General features: G+C 41.0%; 1 protein-coding gene across 4 annotated transcripts in view; it reads right to left on the bottom strand.

Moving 5' to 3' along the window:
• LOC149311678 (1-phosphatidylinositol 4,5-bisphosphate phosphodiesterase zeta-1-like) overlaps window positions 1-22,350 on the bottom strand; it is a 69,567-nt gene that overhangs the window by 22,439 nt on the left and 24,778 nt on the right. For all 4 annotated transcript variants that reach the window (XM_089526683.1, XM_089526681.1, XM_089526682.1 and 1 more), the window contains 5 exons: window positions 20,705-20,849; window positions 14,736-14,888; window positions 9,838-10,053; window positions 7,953-8,109; window positions 6,640-6,756 (listed from right to left, as the gene is read on the bottom strand). In XM_089526683.1, coding sequence (XP_089382809.1) covers window positions 6,640-6,756; window positions 7,953-8,109; window positions 9,838-10,053; window positions 14,736-14,888; window positions 20,705-20,849 — 788 coding nt within the window. The remainder of the gene's footprint in view (window positions 1-6,639; window positions 6,757-7,952; window positions 8,110-9,837; window positions 10,054-14,735; window positions 14,889-20,704; window positions 20,850-22,350) is intronic.

Below are 22,350 nucleotides of genomic sequence, written 5' to 3'. Positions count from 1 at the left end.
CTGTTGCTAATACGTATAGGCCTTTAAAACATTAATTACAGAAATATGATAGTAAAATCCTTAAAACTGTCATGAAAGCTCAGGGGATGGTTTTATACTTGACATCATTTTGGTTCCTTATTACTTACCTAAAGTGAATTTGAAGATCACTTTGTCCTATAAAAATCAGTACCCATAGATCTAGTAACTTTATCCTTTAACCCACTAGAAAATACTGATCAAATATTCTGGATTTCTTGGCAGTTAGCTAAAGATTAAAAAAGCATTTCCTCTTCTTACTGCAGCAAATTCTCTTCTGTAGTTTTACTATATAACTGCCTGTAAACATGGTTGTGGTGCAGCAGGCCAGGGTACCGGGAAAAATTTGGCATCCAATTAAACACGAACTCTATCATATTGTGGGCCTACAATTACCTGGAAAAGATTTTAAGAGCTTCTTTTTCATTAATTATATTGAAAATGACCTCAATTCTCAGAGGTGAAGTAGTTTTATAAGCTCAGTATCTAGGCTTTAAATATTTAAACAGATATGTAGTTAAGAATAAACTAAGATCCCATTTGAAAATAAAAATACCTTCAACCTTCATATTGGAGAGGAACCTCCTATTATGACTGCTTTGTTTACAGTCAAGTAGAAAACATAGTTCAAAGTCTGCACATAGAGTGGGCCCTCCTTATCTGCAGACATGCCATCTGCAGATTCTAGCATCCGTAAACAGCAAGCCCCCAGTTGTCCCCAATGGCGGTACATACACATAGCTACGCCACCATTAGGGACAGTCCCGGCAGTCCCGTTGTCCATGGGGGCTGGCAAGGGGCACCCTATTCCCACAGTGCCCTCTGCCTGCTGCCAGCCCAGGAGGTGGGATGGGGGCAGAAAGGGGCGGCAGCACTGGGACTGGTATGGATGGTACCAGAGTCCAGGCTCAGCCTTGCCAATAAGGGCACCAACACCTCCTCTTTCTTGGCTCGCCACCCAGTGCTTCAAAGGTGAGATCATCCTGAGGGAAGGTGTGGGGTCAGCCCAGCAAGATTCCCAAGGGAGAGGGGTATTGAGGTGACCCCTCTCTCCCAGAAATCTTACTGGGCTGGCCCCACACCTTCCCTCATGGGGCGCTCTCACCTCTGCCTGCCCTGAAGTCGCCCAGGAGGCAGGAGACTTCAGGTAAGTTCCCGCTGTTTGGGGACAATGGTGGCTTACCTGAAGTCCCGTTGTCCCTAATGGCGGTGCAGGTGTGTGCATGCACCACCACTGGGAACAATAGGGACTGTCCCTAATGGTAGTGCAGCCACATGGACATGCCACCACTGGGGACAACAGGACTTAAGCATCAGCAGATATCCATGGTGGAGTCCAGAACACATCCCCCACAGATACTAAGGGCCCACTGTATATGTTGCAAAATGGTGAGTTGTAGCCAGACTGAGTAATATTTAGAGCAGAATTCTACTTAGGGTAAAACTACTGAACTCACTGACAGGTGTCTAAGATAAATCCCATTGATTGCAATAGGTGTGCTCTCAGTAGCTTAGGTCTGAATACAACCAACAATAATAGAGCTAATTTCATATATTACTTTTACTTCAATGTACTTAATACTGATAATTATACAAAAATAATATTATTGTTCTAAAGCCTCATTTTCAGGGAGGAAAACCCCACCAAACTGCAAGCAATAGTGTGAATATCTTTAGTTCTCCATTCTTTAATTCCTCCTCTGCCTGGGAAAACAGCAGGAGCAACAACATGTAAACAATAAAACACCAGTTTAATCCATTTACATGCATGGTTTTGAAATTTAGTCTTGGCAAGGGGACATAAACTTTTGTTTTCCCAGGCTCAAATCTCTTGGGAATCTTCAAATTTTGTGATTTCTTTTCACTGAGAGTAAATTCACAGTTAAGAAAACTTTGAAGCATGACTTGGTCATGAAAAACAGTAAAACTGATTCATGGCCCACTTTGCATAAAAGGAAATAAAATGGGGGAGGGGGGCTTGAAAACTGTTGTAATGGTTTGGCTGCATGTTGCTCTTAAATGTTCTGCTGCAAAGCGAATCAAAGGGAATTTCACGATGCCTATTTCAAGCTATCCTTTGAGGCAGTATGTCTTTAGTGTCAGGACAAAGTAGGACATGAGTGGGAGATCTGTGATTGGGTTCTCCCAAGGTCTGTGTGTTCTTTAAACAATCAGAGCAAAGCGGCTCAAGAGATCACATTGGAATACTGCACTGTGGGAATATTGGATAACTCTTTTCCCATGCACTATTTCCATCTACATAGGGACCACCAAATGCAGTGTTCAAACATGAATCAAGGAACATGAGAGACACTGCTGACTGGGTCAGCCAGAAAAAATCAGCAGTAGCAGAACACATTACAAACCATCCTAGGCACTAAATGCTGTTTGAAAACACTGAAATTCTGGACCATGCCAACAACTATAAGGTCAGAATGTACATGGAAGCCATTGAAATCCACAAACACTTGGACAACTTCAACAGGAAAGAAGAAACCCTCAAAGTAAATAAAGTTTGGCTACCGGTCCTGAAAGACACCAAAACCAGGACTTGCCAAATGCAAATGAGAAACCACTCAGGGTCAGAGGCTTTCCCAGCAAACTATGATCACCAATTAGCAGACACAAATCCTCTGAGGAGGCTATCACCAACAAAACAATACACAGATTAACATGGGAATCACTCCTCCTCACCCAGGGTCACACAGTATATATATACGTATACCCAATCTCTCCCAGGTTAGCATTCTCTGAAAATGCCAGCCACAGATGCTGGTTGGGAATAAACTCTTCTAGAACATGGCCACATGGCCCTAAAAACCCACGAAAAAAACTATGGATGCCAGCCATGAAAGCCTTCGACTTCACATCAGAAAATACTTATTTCCAGTCATGTTACAAAGCAAGTAAGATACTTTACCTGTAACTATTTTTCTTTTGTCACATTTACACGAGCCAGAATACTCTGGGGACAGCCCAGATTATTCTGGCCCCTGAGTTGCCCTGAATTCTCCAAATTACCTGGGCACTGTACAGCAATGTGGGGCAGCTGTTGACATATGCATCCTGCTGTGCCACCCGTAGCCACCAATTCTGGTACAAGCCACCTCCTCTAAGGTCAGAACAAGGTGCCCAGTGAAGATCCCATTCCTGGGTGCCTCAACCTCAGAGGTGACTTGTACCAGCAGCAGAGGCACCAGGTGGCACAGTGAGATGTGCATGTGACCAGCTGCTCTATATCACTCCAGAGGGCTCTGGATTTTCTGGGAAAATCTGGAACAAAAGCTGAGTTTTTAAAATCTGGTTTAAGAGTAGTATAGTGTGAGTTGCAGTCGAACTGGTCGGAACAGTTTGTTCCAGAATCAGGGATTGGATCCTGGGTTATCTGAACTGAACACCATGAGGAGAGAGTAAGGACGTGTTATTTAAACTGTACAGACATAGCCTCTGAGTGCTTCTCAGCATGATCGATGATCATACATACAGGACTCTGTAAAACACAAAGCCTTCCAGACTCAAGTAGGTACAAATTGTGCACACACTCCTTACCTAAAGAAAAAACTTTCCCATCAAATTACTCTCCTACTTGTTACAAAAGTCATTAGATATGAGTCCAGTACAGTCACTGTGGCAGTATCGAGACTGGTGCAAAGTGCCGGCCTGGATACATACTAGGGTTGCCTCGGGGCATCCTTTATGGACGCCCCGCAACCCTAGGACATACTCTGTACATCAAATTGGCAGCGCCCTGTCTACATGGACGCTGCCATTTTGATGTGATGGACGTGCTGCGTTGAAATGGCATGGGCATCACGTCATGGCGCCATTGTAAGGCGCTTGTGGCGCCCTTTCTCCCTTTCCCCGCCGCTGTCAGGGTGTCCTTGGGGCATAAAGCCCCAAGGACACCGCTTTCCAAGCCGCGGGGAAGCGGCGTTTTGCCACTTCTCCGAAGCCTGGAAAAGCAGGGGATCGGGGCCTCTGGGGCTGCCACTGTGGCAGCTCAAGCCCCGATCCATCGGGGAAAGGGGCGGGTGCAGGCTGCCCCAAAGGGGCAGTCTGTATCCCACCTATGTTAATTCCACTAATGGTGAAGTTCCAAGGCAACTTTAAGAATGTGTGCTCCCAACTATATCTGGGGGAAAATTTTCTAACTGCAGCAAAGTATTTTGCCAAGATGGACAACATGAACTACAGGTAAGGGTAATCAGAGATTTGCTTTAACAAAAATCTGAAAACGGTATGTAGTGTGCTTCAGGTTGTTGTTGTTTTTTTTAAAAAAAACATGATTAATGTCAGTGTTGATTAGGGAAGTAAAACTGCCTATTTTCTTGTCATATGAAATTTCACATTTTTCTGTGCTGAGCAAGATTACAAAAGATTGTAATTTTTATTTTTAATTTATCACACTTTGGGACCTTTTTTTGCCAAAAAAAATTGCACAAAAATACTGAGAAAAAGAAAAATTCCAAATATGTAGCTAGAATAGACAGAAAAATAGTTTTTTGTGGGTTCTTCAGGCTATGTGGCCATGTTCCAGGAAAGTTTCTTCCATTTCAAAACCCACAAAAAACTATGGATGCCGGGCATGAAAGCCTTCAACTTTACAGACAGAAAAATGCTTCTGGGTATATATGGGATACAGAGGGGGGATACAGGATATGCCTGAGACCAGCTTGTGACTTGTTAACTGAAGGACATCAGTGCAAGCAACAATCACTGGGTTCATATGGTACAATAAAGAATGCTATTTTTCCTTATGGTATCCCAAATATGGGGTTCATTACTCTCCTGTAGGAGGGGGTGTTGCAGCACAACACAATCTACATCCCATCCCACTAATGTTAGAGATATAGCTGACTTTATGCTTAATCCCTTATGCATGGCAACACCCAAAGAATACTCAGGAAAAGAGTTATAGAAAAAAAGCTAATAGCAAGAAAATCCACTCATTTCAAATGTTGCGCTGGAGAAAAATTCTACCAATATAGTGGACTTGTAAAAAGACAAATACCTGTAAATCAACAAATTGATTCCTAGAAGCCAAAATGACTAAAGTGAGACTGTCGTACTTTGGCCATGTCATGAGAAAACGTGACTCACTAGAAAAGACAAAGTCTTTTTTTAAAAAAAAATAAAGTAGAAGGCAAATACAAAGGTCTTTTTTTGATAAGGCAGAAGGCAGCTTGGTAAGGTAGAAGGCAGTAGGAATAGGGGAAGACCATATTCCTGAGTCTGCAAGACGTAAACAGGGCTGTTGATGGTATGGTGACTTAGAGGTCTCTCATTCTTAGGGTTGTCGTAAGTGGAGATCAACTTAGGGCAATTAATAATAGCAACAACATTTGTCACCACTCTCCCCACATTTATTTAGGACTGCTTTATGAGTTCATTTTTTTTTTGCATCATCATCAGTAAGTTAATTGTGCTGGCCAAAGGCCATGACAAATAACTTTAAAACATATAAAAACATACAAATGTCACCCAACAAGAATTGTTACTAAGGTAGTATAAAGGGTATCAACAATGCAAAACTATAAGTGAACTTCTAAGTTGGCAAGCAAATCAAATTACTACTTTTGAGTCTCCAGGAACATTCGTGGCAATTCTGTCTGTCTGTCTGTCTGTCTGTCCATCTATCTCTTCTAATCTATTTGCAGCCAAAGCAAAAGGGTCCGCTTTATGTGTCACATAAGACCCAATCACACTAGCAAAATCCCGCTGAGAACAGGATTTAAAGTAGATTTAAATTAGAAAAAATCCGCAAATGCAGGAACTTTATCACACATCATTCCTGCAAATGTGAAATAACGTGAAGTTAAAGTGAAGGCAAAGGGGGGAAAATGGCAGCATTTTACTTTCAGGACGTTCCTCCAACCTCCTCCCTATCCTGGCTGTCCTCTATGGGGCAGCCATGGTGGGGATGAGGCTTGGGGTGCAGGGTTTGCCCTCCATCCTCAACCCCACCTTGGCTGTCATCCGTGGGGCAGCCAGGTTGGGGATGAGGCTTGTCCTCCATCCTTGTCCCCAGCCCGGCTGTCCCTTTGTGAGACAGCCAGGCTGGGGAAGAGCCTATTATTGTATTGACCCATATATAAATAAGTTGATCCATGTTTTTGGGATTAACTTTTTGGACAAAACTTTTCAACTTATACACAAGTACGTACAGTACATGCATCTGAAGAAGTACGCTCACGTCTATGAAAGTTCATGCTACCAGCTTTTTGCTTTCAGATAGTCTCAAAGGTGCTACAAGATCCCTTTGCATACTGATACTGAACCAATTCCTCAAGAGACTCCCTACTTCCATGTTACCAAGGATTTCAATAATATCCAAGGGGCATTTATTATATAGTGGGCAACTAGTCTTCTACCTGACACTGACCAGAAAAAACAGAGTCTATTTTTAAATACCTCCTTATTATCCTGTTGATCTAATACTGCAATTGGAATTTCTTATAACTGAAGTTTGGTCACTCTCTTTGTATTCTGATTACAGTTGGGCAAGAACCAAGAATTGAAAAGACTTTTTTCAGCAAATTGTTTAAACAACTGAAAATAGATTTAACAAAATTTAAAAGGCTGAATAGTAATATCCTAAACAACAACTAACAAATCACTTACCTAGCTGACATCCAACATTCCAGAATTCCTGAGGATTATAATTGGAGGAGTTTGCTCGTGTTCCTTTAGGGTATATTCTTGTAATAAATCGGACTGTATGTTGAACAAATTCATTAGCTACAAAGAGACATTTTCAAATTGTGTTACTGATTATTATTATTATTATTATTATTATTATCCTTTATTTATAAAGCGCTGTAAATTTACACAGCGCTGTACATACAATCTTTTGAATTGGACGGTTCCCTGCCCTCAGGCTTACAATCTAAAAAGACACGACACAGAAGGAGAAAGGAGTGGTGGTGGTGATTGTTAACATTTCTTCAAATGACCCTATCTTAGAGTTTTCTTGGTAAGATTTATTCAGAGGTTTGCCACTGCATTAAATATTCTTATGCCTGTTGGTAACAAATTCAAGAAAACATAGTTGACCCCTGGTATCCAATGATGTTTGGTTGTAGGACCCCACATGGATACCAAAATCCGTAGATGTTCAGGTCCCATTAAATACAATGGTTTAGTAAAATGGTGTATCTGATATAAAATAGCAAAATCAAGGTTTGCTATTTGGAATCTATATTTTTTTAAAGTATTTTCAAGCCATGGATGGTTGAATCCATGGATAATAAATCCAGGGATATGAAGGGCGGATTGTATTTATGTCATCCCTCCAAAACAGTGGAAGAAGGTTATATAAAAGCAGACCACAATTCACACTCCATTCTCTCTACTCCGGTCTACCATGACTTGTGATCAAAGATAAACCTGATTAAACTATACTTTATAGGGTTCCCTCTTGAACTCATTTTGAAAACTCTGAATGAAATACGAGTGTCATGAAGCCAGCTTCTGGCCGTGTCATGGGCGCAAAGCCAGCTTTTTGCCAACTGAAAAGGGAGTGGGTTTTTTGCTGCTCCTTTTTCGGGTGGCTTTAAAGCGGATTGGGTCTGCAGCGTGCAGTTGCCATGGCTCCAATCGGCCTTTAGAAGGGGTGGCTTCAAGCCGCCCCTTCCGCTGGTATATTTCTGCCCTTAGTTATTTATTTCAGGTTTTTATTTTAAGACAAACTTCCCTTTATTTACTTTTCACCTTTCCTATACTGTTCAGTATGTGTAAAAGGTACTCACCAGCAACTAATTAACACAAACGTTTAGCCACAGAACTCATAGTGAGTGATGAATCAACACTTGAAACATTCATCACCTGCCAGCCTGTATGACAAGCTGCCTCATAAAGTTTATTGACAGTTCTGATGGCTTAAGCAAGAGAAGACAGCAATATCAGACTTTATCAGACTGAATTCTACGAATTACCTTTTAGTTTTGCCAGCTTTCGGGCTTTTGCCTCTCCAATTGAATTATTTTCATAAAAAAGCTGCTTTTCTCGGGATTCTTCAAAGCTTATAAACTTTCGAGTTTTAGCATAAATCACAAGGTCTGACAGTGCCACAGCAATGTTTATTTTTTTCATCTAGAAATAATATGAAAGACAACTGAAGGTACTCTGAATTACATTTTCAAGATTTCACCAGTATTTATACCCAATTGTGAGATAATTTATATTCAGAGCAGTTGAAGTAGAAAATTAATATAAATACTGTACATGTTGAGTATCCCTTATCCAGAATTCCAAAATCTGAAATACTCCAAAATCCAAAACTTTTTAGCTATGTACCTGTACTATATTTGCAAAACTGGAGAGACAAGGATCTGTAAAATGGTGGGAGCCGTGGAATCATACAGTTGGATTCCCACCACTTCAAAGATCCTGTCTTTCTCCGGTCTCATTATGTACAATACAAATACAAGTATTCCAAAATCTGAAAAAATCCAAAATACGTAACACTTCTGTTCCAACGCATTTCAGATAAAGGATACCTAACCTGTACTTTCATCTATATACCACTTTTCCTCTAAAGAGTTCAAGGCAGTACACATGATTCCCTCCTATCACTATTTCTTAAAACACCCCTAATTAGACTTACAGACAGATACTAGTCAAATGGACTTCATGAATTAATGGACATTTAAACCTGGTATCCACAGTCCTACTCTGACACTATGGCCTGAAACAGACAGGCCAAAAGCTGCCCTCAGCCTGATCTGGGGCGTGGTGTTTAGATGACACATGAAGGATGTGAAGAACCTCACTCATGCATTCCGGGTTTGTTATTAACGTTATAGAATGGCATTGATCTGCATCTCTCCAAGTTCGGAGCAGGAGCCAGTGGTTGAGGTGGGGTGGCAGATCCCAAATTGCCAGGTCTGTACTTGTCCTCCAAAGTCTGATGGAGAGGGAACACAATGCTTTCCTCCCGGAAAGCTCCAGGAAGCTAGCTCATTGCAACAGGTGTGTAGGGAAAGAGGAAGAGGATCTCCTCATAAAGCTGGCCAGGATGAGCCTTGCCCTGCCAAAGAGTTGATGATGCAAATGTATTTGAAATATTTTCAAGGTATACTCAGTTTAATCTGGGTTTGTTCATATTGTTATTCACACTGTCGATGATACAAATCTTTTTTAAAAACTCAGGAAAAGACCTGTTATTGAATATTCCAGGTTAAGTAGGTTTTTTGGTACTTCCTCCCCCCAAAAAATTCAATTGGGTGCATTTGGGGTGCATGTGGACAAGGGTTCGACTCAAATTCATCCTGGTTTATTTTCACCATGTGAATAGAGCCAAAGTATGAACTAGACAATCCTAGTTCAAATTTCAACTACATAGTTTGACTCTGTAGCCCACTGCCTCTCAGCTTCTTTCAATCTCCTTACCAGAATTATGGAGATTACTATCATGGAGGTGACATGATAGCCATGTTTAAACATTTGCGGGGAAGTCATATTGATAATGGAGCAAACTTGTTTTCTGAGGATCTAGAGACTAGGACACAGAGCAATGGATTCAAACTACAGGAAAACAGATTCCACCTAAACATTAGGAAGACCTTCTTGACGATAAGAGCTGTTCACCAGTGGAATATGCTGCTGCAGATTGTGGTAGAGTCTCTTTCTTTGAAGGTTTTTAAACAGAGGATGGATGGCCATTTGTCAGGACTGCTTTTATTGTGTATTCCTGCATCACAGGGGTTGGACTGGATGGTCCTTGGGGTCTCTACCTCTATCTATAATTCTTCAAAGATAAGCAAAACAATACACATTTGTTTCCAGCTCAGCATTTTAATTTTACATCATCATACTTACTCGTTGCTTTTTATACGCTGGGCCTGAACCTTTCCAATGCGCTTGTCTCTTCTTAAGCAAGGGTTGCTTAGGGTGTGAAAGATCTTGTTCCTCATCACTTGATTCTTCCTCTTCAAATTCTCCTGCCTGACCATGGCTATCTATGCCTTTTCTTGCAAGTGTTTCTTCAAGTGTTCCAAGTTTTTTATTTTTTATCACTATTTTGAATTTCAGTGCCTTAGAAAAGAAATTTGATAGTATTAAGTATCATTAATCATAGAAACAATAAGATGAAAGATTATTTCAAGATTAGCAAAACAAAATAGTAAACGGCATGTGGAGAGTCTCCAGTATGTGTATTCTACCTCATAGTTACTCTATCTGCCAGAGCAAAATTCTTTAGAATCATCGAGTTGGAAGAGACCGCAAGGGCCATCCAGTCCAACCCCCTGCCATGCATCTAAATCAAAGCATCCCCGACAGATGGCCATCCAGCCTCTGTTTAAAGACCTCTAAGGAAGGAGATTCCACTACACTCCGAGGGAGTTTGTCCCACTGTCGAACAGACCTTACTGTCAGGAAGTTCCTCCTAATGTTGAGGTCCTTCCTTAGAGGTCTTCAAACAGAAATTGGATGGCCATCTGTCGGGGATGCTTTGATTGTGATTTCCTGCATGGCAGGGGGTTGGACTGGATGGCCCTTGTGGTCTCTTCCAACTCTACGATTCTATGATTCTATGATTCTAGGTGGAATCTCTTTTCCTGTAGCTTGCATCCATTGCTCTGGGTCCTAATCTCTGGAGCAGCAGAAAACAAGTTAGCTCCTTCCTCAATATGATATCCCTTCAAGTATTTAAACGGAGGCTATCATATCACCCTTTAACCTTCTCTTCTCCAGGCTAAACATCCCCAGCTCCCTAAGTCATTCCTCATAGGGCATGGTTTCCAGACCCTTCACCATTTTAGTCATCCTCCTTTGGACACACTCCAGTTTCTCAACATCATTTTTAAACTGTGGTGCCCAGAACTGGACACAGTATTCCAGGTGGGGCCTGACTAGAGCAGAACAGAGTGGCACTATTACTTCCCTTGATCTAGACACTATACTTCTATTGATGTAACCTAAAATTGCATTGGCCTTTCAGCTGCCACATCGCACTGTTGACTCATGTTCAATTTGTGGTCTACTTGGACTCCCAGATCTCTTTCACACACAATCTCATTCAGCTAGGTGTCACCCATCCTATATCTGTGCATTTCATTTTTCCACCCTAAGTGAAGTACCTTACATTTCTCCCTGTTAAAATTCATTTTGTTAGCTTTGCCCAGCTTTCTAATCTATTAAGGTCATTTTGAATTTTGATACTGTCCTCAGGGGTATTAGCTGCTCCTCCTAATTTGGTGTATTTAAGTATACCTCAAATTCTGTCATCCAAGTCACTGATAAAGATTTTGAATAGCATTGGCCCAGGACAGAACGCTGTGAGACCCCACTGGTCACTTCTTTCCAGGATGAAAAGGAGCCATTTTTGAACACCCTTTGGGTTCGGCCAGTCAACTAATTACAAATTACATGTAACAGTTACATTGTCTAGCCCACATTTCACTAGCTTGTTTGCAAGAATGTCATGGGGAACCCTGTCAAAAGCCTTACTGAAATCAAGATATACAATATCCACAGCATTCCCTTCATTTAATAAGCTTTAGAACATTACTTGTTCATCCTGCATAGAAAGACTGATAATGATGTTCAGCTAGTAGCTTGCTATATTAGTGAAGTATATTCCTTAGTTACATAAACATCTTTTGCATTAATAATAATTCAGTCTTTAGGGCTGAAGGGTGGGGTATAAATACCATAAATAAATAAATAAATAAATAAATAAATAAATAAATAAATAAATCTAATGTTCCTAATGTTGAGGTGGAATCTCTCTTCCTGTAGCTTGCATCCATTGTTCCGTGTCCTGTTCTCTGGAGCAACAGAAAACAAGCTTGCTTCCTCCTCAATATGACATCCCTTCAAATATTTAAACGGGGCTATCATATCACCTCTTAATCTTCTTTTCTCCAGGCTAAACATCCCCAGCTCCCTAAATCGTTCCTCATAGGGCATGGTTTCCAGCCCCTTCACCATATTAGTCGCCCTCCTTTGGACACGCTCCAGTTTCTCAACATCCTTTTAAAACTAATTATTAAACTAATATTCCAGGTGGTGCCTGACCAAACCAGAATACAGTGGCACTATTACTTGTTTTGATCTAGACACTATATTTTTATTGATGCAGCCTAAAATGGCACTGGCCTTTTCAGCTGCCACATCGCACTGTTCACTCATATTCAACTTGTGGTCTGCTTGGACTCCTAGATCCCTTTCACACGTAGTTTCATTCAGCCAGGTGTCCCCCATCCTATATCTGTGCATTTTATTTTTCTGCCCTAAGTGCAGTACCTTACATCAATAAAGCACTGACATTATTATTAAGTCAATAAAATAGCTAAAACATCTAGAACACCTAAAACATTTAGAAAACATACATCATAACCAAAAGTGAAGCATTTTATCTTAAAGATCTCCTATAAGAAGTCAGATGGATAAGCCCGCCGGAAGAGATCCGTCTTAAGTACCGTATATACTCAACTATAAGTCGACTTCATGTATAAGTCGAGGACAGGTTTTGGGGGCTAAAAGGATGGATTTTGATATGACCCATGTATAAGTCGAGAGTAAAATTTAGAGGAATGTGACAAAGGATCTATAGGATGAAGCAAAAGAAAATGATGCCAAAGAACTTAACAAAATTCCAGCAGGCATAACTGTTTGTGCTCACACTAAAGACTGGATGAATGAGAGAACAGGGGGGTGTCAGTGCTTTCAGGACAGATTACACTTTTGCCTTTCACAAAGAGATGGTTCCCTTTTTATAAGAGATAAAGTACAGTATTTACAATGACCCGTGGATAAGTCGACTCAGGTTTTTGGGGGTCAATTTTTGACTAAAATTTCTAGACTTATACATGAATATATACAGTATCTTCCCATATATATATGGGTCCATTTACCTGTTGTGCAAATGCCTGCTGCATAAAAGAAGGAGAGGCCACATCCGATGCAGAGATATTTATTATTTATCATTATTTAATTCATTCAACACTTACTAAACAATTGTCTAACCTTCTTGAATTAGAATTGCAATACAATATAGTACAAAGATCTAAACACACTAAACCCAAAATCATAACAATACAATACAATACAATACAAAGTTGACTCAAAAGAATCCAATAAAAATGGGGAGCTAAAAACAGTGAAGAAATAAAGCAAGAATTAATAATAATAATAATAATAATTTATTTATATACCGCTATTCCAGAGATCATAGCGGTGAACAGCAAGTAAGCTAATTTGCAAGTAAGCTAATTAAAAGCACTAACATGTAACAGGGATTAAAACAGAAAAGATTCAAAAGGCCTAGGTCAACAAAAACAATCCTAAATTAATATTTGAAAGAAAACTACATTGGTATGAGACAGATTGCCTTGGGAAATGAGACCATCACCCAGATTACTACCTCAGAGTGTGGTAGAGTCTCCTTCTTTGGAAGTTTACAGAGGCTGGATGGCGTCTGTCGGGAGTGCTTTGATTGTGTCTTTCTGCATGGCAGGGGCTTGAACTCGATGGCCCTTGATGGCCCTATTTCCAACTTTATTAATCTTTCTCTATCAGCCACATTCTAGGCTTCAGAATAAACAGGACATTCTGAATGGCTTCTTCAAAGATGACCTTAGAAAGACCCAGGATATACCCACACTGCTCAACTGCAACAGTTTGATACAACACTCATGGCTCCATCCTTCAGAATCCTGGGATACCTACTTTGGTGATGTAGTTGGAATTTTCTGCTAGTGTGCAAGCCTACACTTCGTGGAATGTAGCATGAGAAGAGCTGCCAAGCAAAAAAATCTAAGTACCCACTGAAGCCAACTGTTCTTTATGCCAACAGGATCAGCATTCAGCACAGAACTTAAACATGCAAGTTTCGCACTTCTACTTATATGGGTTAAAAGAGCAGTTTCTTTCAGCTACTGTGTACCATTAAAATCTACACAGGAGTACAATGTAAGAATTTTTATGAAGAGAATTTAATCATACAGATGCTCAGCATACTGTTTTTAATTGCAAAAGGAGAACAAATGGATGAAGAGAGAATTATTAGATATAAAACTGAGCTCCTGGGAAATAATGCCATCTTGCATGTACTGCTCAAGTTTCTTGAGTTCAGGTGAAAAGAGATATGTGTAACTTCAAATTCACTATATTATTCAAGACAGTAACTGTAAATTGATTTACTATGTATGAGGATTTGGGAAGGAGGGAATTCCAACCATTGTAGAATAAAGTATCTGCCCCTTGTTTTGTCTTTTTACTTCTTCATTATAGGAATAAAATCTGGCTTTTCTCTTTATGTTTCTTATTTCATATCTCATTCAAAACAAAATTTTGTCAGGGATGCAACAGTTTTGTCAGAGATGTACATTGATGTTATTAATATTAATTAGGATTATCTGTACATCTAGCACTAGCTTCTGGCACATAATTTTTCATGTAAAAAAAACAAACAAACATCTGTGGATGCTCATGTCCCATTAAATACAGTGGCATAGTAAAATGGCATCCCTTATATAAGATAGCAAAATCAAGGTTTCCTTTTGAGAATTTATATTTTTAAGAATGTTTTTAAGCCATTGATGGTTGTATCCATGGATAAAGAATCTGTGGATACAAAGGGCAGATTATAACTCTAAACTGACAAAAATGTATACCACATGCAATGTGAGGATGAGAATGGTAAATCCCATACCACCCACAACAATTTCTTCCCAATTATGTTTTACAAGAAAGAAAGTTATTGCTGTTACCTCAGGAGAGGGCAACTCAGTTGGCATCTCATCATGAACTGTAGATGTAACCAACTTGTCACCCAGGATACTTGTTAGATAATCTGCAATTACTTCTTGCTGTTTAGGGCTGCAGTGGTCATCCAAAGACAGTATCAGAGGATAATCGGAGACCTAAAATTACAATTCAAGGCAATTATGATTCTGCATTTCACAAATAAGAAACATATAAAATTAGAACAAGGAATATTTCAAGAGGTACACAAAATTATTGGCAATAAAGGCACAAAATAACACCATGGCCTCTTATGATGCTTCTGAATCCCTTATTTTCTGCTATAAGGCAAAACTTAAAATAGCAATACTCTCCAAACTACAAGGGGCTGCAGCTAGTACAGAAGACTGCTGCCCAGTAGTGACAAGCACCAAACATATGACACTAGGTTTACCAGATCTCAGGAATTTTCATGAGCCATATCCAGGAAGAAAACAAGAGTGCAAATTATTCAGTTTTGGTGGCTTCAGCTCCAAGTAAGAGGAAAGATGGTGTACAAATTTCCACCACACTTAGTGGAGCAAAAACTTGCAATGATTGATTTGTTGCTGCAACTTGCAAACACTCTCCAAGTAGTCTGTATATTTACTTAGCTTTGCAGACATCTGTTACTTCACCAGATGGCAATAGGAAACAGGACTCATTACAAGATGGCACTGCCTGCTTCTCTGACAAGAGTGTTAAAATGGTGGCTAAAGGGGCTCCAATTTAGACAAAAACATTTCTTTGGCAATAAGACAAAAAGGAGGAGCTACCAGGGAGGCCTTATGGCACAGTAGTTAAAAATGCTGGTACTGCAGCCACAACGTTGTGAGTTCGATCCCGGAGGGCCCCAGCGTGACTCAGCCTTCCATCCTTTCATAGGTCAGTTGGGGGCAAATAACTTACAGACTGTAAACTGCTTAGAGAGTGATGAGTTCACTGTGAAGAGGTATAGAAATGTAAATGCTACTGCTATTGCTAAAAAGTGCAAGTAACAACTGATGCAAGCCTCAGTAGCTGGGGGCCACGTGGCACCAAGCATGCAGCTCAGGGTGCATGGTCTGCACTGCATAGGAGGCATGACAACAACTATCTAAAATTGAAGGCTGTGTAGTTAGCACTGTTGACCTCTTCAACTTCCATCAAGGGACATGTTCAGGAGTACAAATAACATGAGTGTGAAGGCATGCATATGCAATCAGGGAGGTCTGCATTCACTTCCCCTAATAGCAATCAAATAAATTGTTCAGCTGGGCTGAGAGAAACCTAAAATCTAATTCGATTGTCTATCTGAAAGGAACACTGACTGTTCAGGCAGATTATCTCACCAGGCACAAAATTCATCTGAGAGAATGGACCATGCATTTAATCTCTAGAGTTTCAGCAATTTAACAGATCATTGGGAACATTACAGATATATTTATTTGCATGTGGAAGTAATACCAGACTAAAACGGTTATATTCCCTTGATGGAAGCAGAGGTGCAGAAGCCTATGACCCTTTGACAGCACCTTGGCCGAAGGGCTTTCTCTATATCTTTCCACCAACTGCGCAGATGTTCTCAAGATTCAGCAGAAGACTTTGGTTGTACTAATAGAGCCTCACTGGCACAGCTGTGTGTGGTTCCCTCTGTTGATGTAGATATCGACAGAAATAACTATAGGCCAGTCTCGTTGTTGCCATTCTTGAGCAAGGTGATCGAGAAGGTGGTCGCCAATCAACTACAAGCAGTCTTGGAAGAAACTGATTTTCTGGGTCCATTTCAAACCGGATTCAGGACAGGATATGGAGTTGAGACTGCCATGGTCACTTTAGTTGATCTCTGTCTGGGCACTGACAGGGGAAGTGTGACCCTGCTGGTGCTCTTGGACCTCTCAGCAGCCTTCGATACCATAGACCATAGTATCCTTCTGGAACGTCTGAGAGAGTTGGGTATTGGAGGCACTGTTTTACAGTAGTTCCGTTCCTACCTTTCAGGCAGATTTCAGATGGTGATGCTGGGAGACAGTTGCTCTTCTAAAAGAGAGCTAAAATCTGGCTTCCCTCAGGGCACTATCGTGTCTCCCATGCTGTTTAACATTTACATGAAGCCACTGAGACATGGGGCAGGGTGTTATCAGTACGGTGATGACACCCAAATATATTTCTCTATGTCTCAGACTGATGCAGTGACTAAGGATGTCATCTTTCCTCTGAATGCCTGTCTTGGGGCCGTAATGGACTGGATGAGGGAAAACCGTCTCAAGCTGAATCCAGGTAAGACGGAGGTACTTGCTATAGGAACCCCAAACCCGGGAATGGAGCTATGTCAGCCAGTTCTGGAAGGGGTCACACTTCCCCTGAAGGACTCTGTCCGCAGCTTGGGGGTACTCCTTGATTCGTTCCTTCAGCTGACTGCTCAAGTGGATGTGACAGTCAGGAGCACTTGTTATCAGCTTTGGCTGATATGCCACCTGTGCCCCTTCCTGGAACTGAGAGACCTTGAAACAGTAGTACATACGCTGGTAACCTCTTGATTGGACTTCTAGTAATACGCTCTACATGGGACTACCCTTGTGCCAAGTTCGGAAACTTCAGCTGGTACCAAATATGAGCAGCCAGATTGATCATGGGTACTTCTTGCAATGATCATATAACACCAGTTTTGAACTCCCTTCACTGGCTACCAATTAGTTTCCAGGCAAGATACAAGGTGTTGGTGATTACCTTTAAAACCCTACATGGCCTGGGTCCAGGGAATGTCTTCTTCCTTACTGTCTATCCTGCACATTAAGGTCCTCTAGAAAGAATTTATTTCAGCCTCAAAAATCCAGGCTAAATTCAGTTACCCAGAGGGCCTTCTCCATCACTGCTCCAAAGTTATAGAATGATCTGCCGGAGAAGATCCGCCGCATTTCTACTCTTACAGCCTTCAAGAAGGCCCTTAAGGATCTCTTCCGGTAGCCCTTCCCACCTTAGCTTCCCCTCCCTGAACAATATATGAATGCGACTGCTAACTGTCCTTCTCTCTGTCTGCCAAATTTCCCCCCAATTTTAAACTAACTCCATTTTAATGTTTTTATATTGTTTATTGATATTGTTTGTCTTAGCACTGGGATGGGGGGCTGGGAAGGGAATATTTTGAATTTTATTGTATTTTTAATGTATTTTTTATTTTTGTTATCCGCCCGGATTCCTTGTGATTGGGCGGGATACAAATAAATCAGTTGTTATTGTTATGATGATGATATCTCTGAGGCCACTGTAGAAACTGTCACAATATTTTGATCTACTCAATCAAGGACTTGTGCTTCATCCCAAGCTGGACTAGTTGCATCTGAGTGCATGGATACTTCAGGGATATACTAGAAGGCAAGTAGAAACTATGGGCCTGTACAGACAGACCAAAATAAAGCTGCTTCAAGTCACTTTGGAAGTATGCTGTTTAAATGACACACGCATCTTAAGAGGTCAGAAGCTGCGCCAAAGCTGTGCACCAGTCCTTAGAACTGGAGTGTGGTTTGGCACAGCTTCCAGCCTCTTAGGATGCATGAATCATTTAAACAGCATACCTCCAAAGTCCCCCAAAGCAGCTTTATTTTAGCCTGTCTGTTCAGGCCCTATCTTAGGTGCCTTGTTTTGCTGCGCGAGGGAGCCATAGTGGACAAACCGCGCGGCTCCCTCGCGCAGCAAAAAGTGGGTTCTTTTTGCGGCGCCATAAGGATTCCGCAGTGCATCAATAGCGCATTCGTAACATCCTTATGGGGGTGTGACGTGCGGCCGCTAAGCATCTGTCACGTCAAAATGGCGGCACCCATGTGTATAGGGTGCCGCTATTTTGATGCCTTCATCCCGTGCTAGGGGTGAGGCCAGTATGGGTGGTGCGCCCTTGGCCAACCCCAGCATGTGTTGGGGGCACTGCAAAGGCCCGTCTGAATCGGGCCAATGTTTCTAGGAGAAAGGTAGCATAAAATAGGGAATATGGAGCTCAACAGCCCGCCTCAAAAGGGCGGGCTGGAGCTGCCTGATTTTGCTCCCAAGGGATCCTGCAGCAGCCAAACCGCACAGGCTCCCTCGGCACCAAAAAAACCCCGCTAAAAGCAGGTTCTTTTTGGCATGTGTAGGCACCACCATCAGTGTGCCATTAGCACACTATGGCACATCGATGACGTAAGCGCAGGGCCCAGACGTATGGACACACTGCCACGCCTGCATCATCATGATGGCCCCTGTGGGGATGAGACTAGGGTTTGAAAGTGTGTGGATGATGTGCACTGCCGAACTCTAGAATTGGCGCCAGCACACCGCTTTCCGCTCGTCTGTCTCAGGCCTATGATACGGAAGGTATTTAGCAGTTGGTGAAGATGTCATTCAGTACAAATAGAGGAAGTGCAGGTAAGGCATGTTCTGCAATTTCTGAAGGATGGCTTTTATAAAGGTCTGAAACCTAACATGTTGAAACTACAAGTTTCTGCACTGTCAGTAATCCTGTACTTTTATGGTGATCCATTGTCAGTGCACCCACATATTAAAATATTTTTAAGAGGTACATTTAAAAAAGCTATCTGATAGTCCGTAGATTTCCAACATGAGAAATCATTCAACTTGGTGTTGAATATGTGCACAAAGCCTCCTTCTGAGCCAATAAGAGATGCTTCTTTAAAGTTGCTCTCCTTTAAAGTACTTTTCCTTACAGTGATCATGTCAGCCAGGAGGGTGTCAGTTTATGCAAGTTTCAACAGGACAGCTTTATCTTAATTTTAGATCCATCTTTTTTTACCAAAATGTATCTCAAAGAGAGGGATGAGTGAAATAATATATTTGCCTTCTTTTTGTTCACATCCAAGCTACCCATTAGAACACAGGTGGCATACATTAGATGTGAGGACAGCTGTGAAGGTGTACTTGAAAAGGATGTTGCCGATTAGGCATACTGAACCTTTATATTTTCCATACACAGACATTAGATCAGAAAGCTTCAAAAATAGTAATTGCGAGCCGAATAAAAGCTTGTGTTTATGCTAAGAAACCAAGGCCCCAGGATAAATGACCACATTCCACTTGATTAATGACAACAAGCACAGCATATGCAGTTTCAATATCTTAAGAAGATATATCTAATACAGCAAGTTGGAGGGAAATGATCACACTTACTGAGCATTAGAAACTGGAAAGCTACAAATCAGCACAGGTGGCTTTTGGTCAAACTGTGCTGGAAGCAGTAGTGACATAAAATATGGATTGTTCCACCTGAATGAAAAGGCAGTTGCTCCTCTCTGCCATCCCAAGAATGAAGTTGGAACTTACTGTGAGTTATCATTCTGGGATGGCAGGAGGAGCAAGCCACTGACTCCCAAAACATTAACAATAATAACAAGTAGGATCAGTTTCTGTACATAGGTGAGAGACAGTAAGGTCAGTGCTAGATAATTAAACTGACAGGGAACAGAACCAACAGGGAAAAATCTTTGACTCCTGTTTTGTTGATCTGGCCTTTCCAGGGTGCAGTAGCCACCACATTATGGCTTTATGGCACTTCTTTGGTGCTGCATCATCTAAACGCAGTGCCAGAAAAGCACCGTGACACCACACGCTCTGTGGTGCGGCATCACGCCGCCATAGGGCCAGAGTTGGGTGAGGTCCTTACTCATCTTTCTGATCAATGCAGCTGGTTTAATCTGTATATAGGCATTCTAAACGAGTGCCCTGGAGAAATCTGCAAAACTGAGGCAGCACCACAGGAAAGATCTTATCCTCAGTCAATTCAGGCTAACTTCTGAAGGCACCTGAAAAATGATCTTGAATTAAATATTGCACTGTGAAGACAAAAGCTTTCACAGCTGGAATCCATAGTTTTATGTGGGGTTTTCAGGCTATGTGGCTGTGTTCTTCCAGAAAAACTATAAATATTTCAGTTTTTCATGTCTGATCACCCCCATGTTTGTCATATATATATATCTATATATATACCTACCAAAAAAGCATACTTATTGATCACCTGGATGACAGTCATAAAGCTAATTTTGCTTGTTAATGTGTGTCCATGATAAACAACAGGTTCATTGCCTGGTCCATCCCAGCAGTCAATTTCCAAGCAGCGACATCCTTTCATCAGAGCACTTTAAAAAATATGGGTGGGGAGAAATCAGCTGCAAAGAATCTTAAGACCCCCAAAACTTTCTTTTTTTAGCATTTTAGATGTTGCTCAAATATGAAAGTACAAACAGCCCCTGCACATATTTTTCTGAAATGTTACCTATTTCTTGCCTAGTGCCACCTCTCATACGTATACCATTTTCATACAACTGCCAGAAAACTTACTGAGATTAGTAAATGGAAATGAACTCTGCACACACACAGACATACCCATCTGAACACTCGACTACATGCACTCACATGCACATCTGAACACTTATGCTACACATAAGCTTCTGAAAATTTCCAGGTTTCTTAATTCTTAATTTCTCTGTGCTGCATATAATTTCTATAATTACTGTCTCTTTTTAAAAAATGATAGGCATATCTTTGGACACCTTGAAAATGAAAATGCTGCTGCTGTATGGAACTCCCTACACTTTTTCTTCTGAAATCCGGTATTTTGGTCCTTTTAGACATGGCAGCTAACCCTGAAAATGCCATACAAGTTCAGAAACCTGGGCTATTTCTAAGTCTTCTAGTTTCCTATAAAAGTATTTTCTTAGCATGCAGTTCAGTATTTCAAATCTTACTTGTTCTGTTTGGCTTATAAGTAATGCTAACAAATCTTACAAATGTGATCAACCTATAGCAAGACAAAGATATGAGGAAATAGGTTTACATCGACATGTCTAAGCATTATAAACAAATCAAAACATACTTCCTCCATCCAATATTAGAGCACTATGTGTACATCAGTTGCTGAATTTATAAGAAACCAAGTTATTAATTATTATTTCTGCACCTTTCCTTCCCTTCTAAACCCAGGTTCTAATGCATTGTGCATACTCAGGTATAAGTCTATAGAAATTTTAGTCAAAAAATGTAACTCCCAAAAACTGGATTGACTTATCCACAGGTCAATGTAAGTACAGCGGGCCCTTGGTATTTGCTGGGGTTTGGTTCCAGGACCCACACTACCCCCCACCCTTGGGATACCAAAATCTGTGGATGCCTGTCACATTATTTATAATGGCATAGAAAAATAGTGCCCCTCACAGAAAATGGCAAAATCAAAGTTTTCTTTTGGCAATTTATATTTTTTTGAATATTTTCAAGCCATGGTGGTTGAATCTGTGGATAAAAAACCCGTGGATACAAAGGGCTGACACTAGTGTAACTGAACTTTTATCAAAAAAAGGAACCAGCCCTTCTCTGAATGAACTTCTCTAAGTAAAGTGGTGAAAGGCAAGAGCTTAGTTTCTTCACCGTGGCACCATTTCTGCTTGTTTTAAATACCTGGCCAGGAAAATGGTAGTGGTCGCACCTCCTCAAAGAAGCACGAGAATAGGAGTTGGTGGCGCAATGGTTAAATGTCTGTACTGCAGCCACTTACAAACCATAAGGTTGCAAGTTCAATACCAGCAAAAGGGCTCAGGCTTGACTTAGGCATGCATCCTTCCGAGGTCCCTAAAATGAGTACCC

Source organism: Sceloporus occidentalis, unplaced genomic scaffold (assembly GCF_023333645.1).
Source record: "Sceloporus occidentalis isolate IW3139 unplaced genomic scaffold, rSceOcc1.0.p SCAF_5, whole genome shotgun sequence".
NCBI lineage: Eukaryota > Metazoa > Chordata > Lepidosauria > Squamata > Phrynosomatidae > Sceloporus > Sceloporus occidentalis.
Note: the sequence above shows the minus strand (reverse complement) of the source record. Positions and strands in the feature narration are given on the sequence as shown.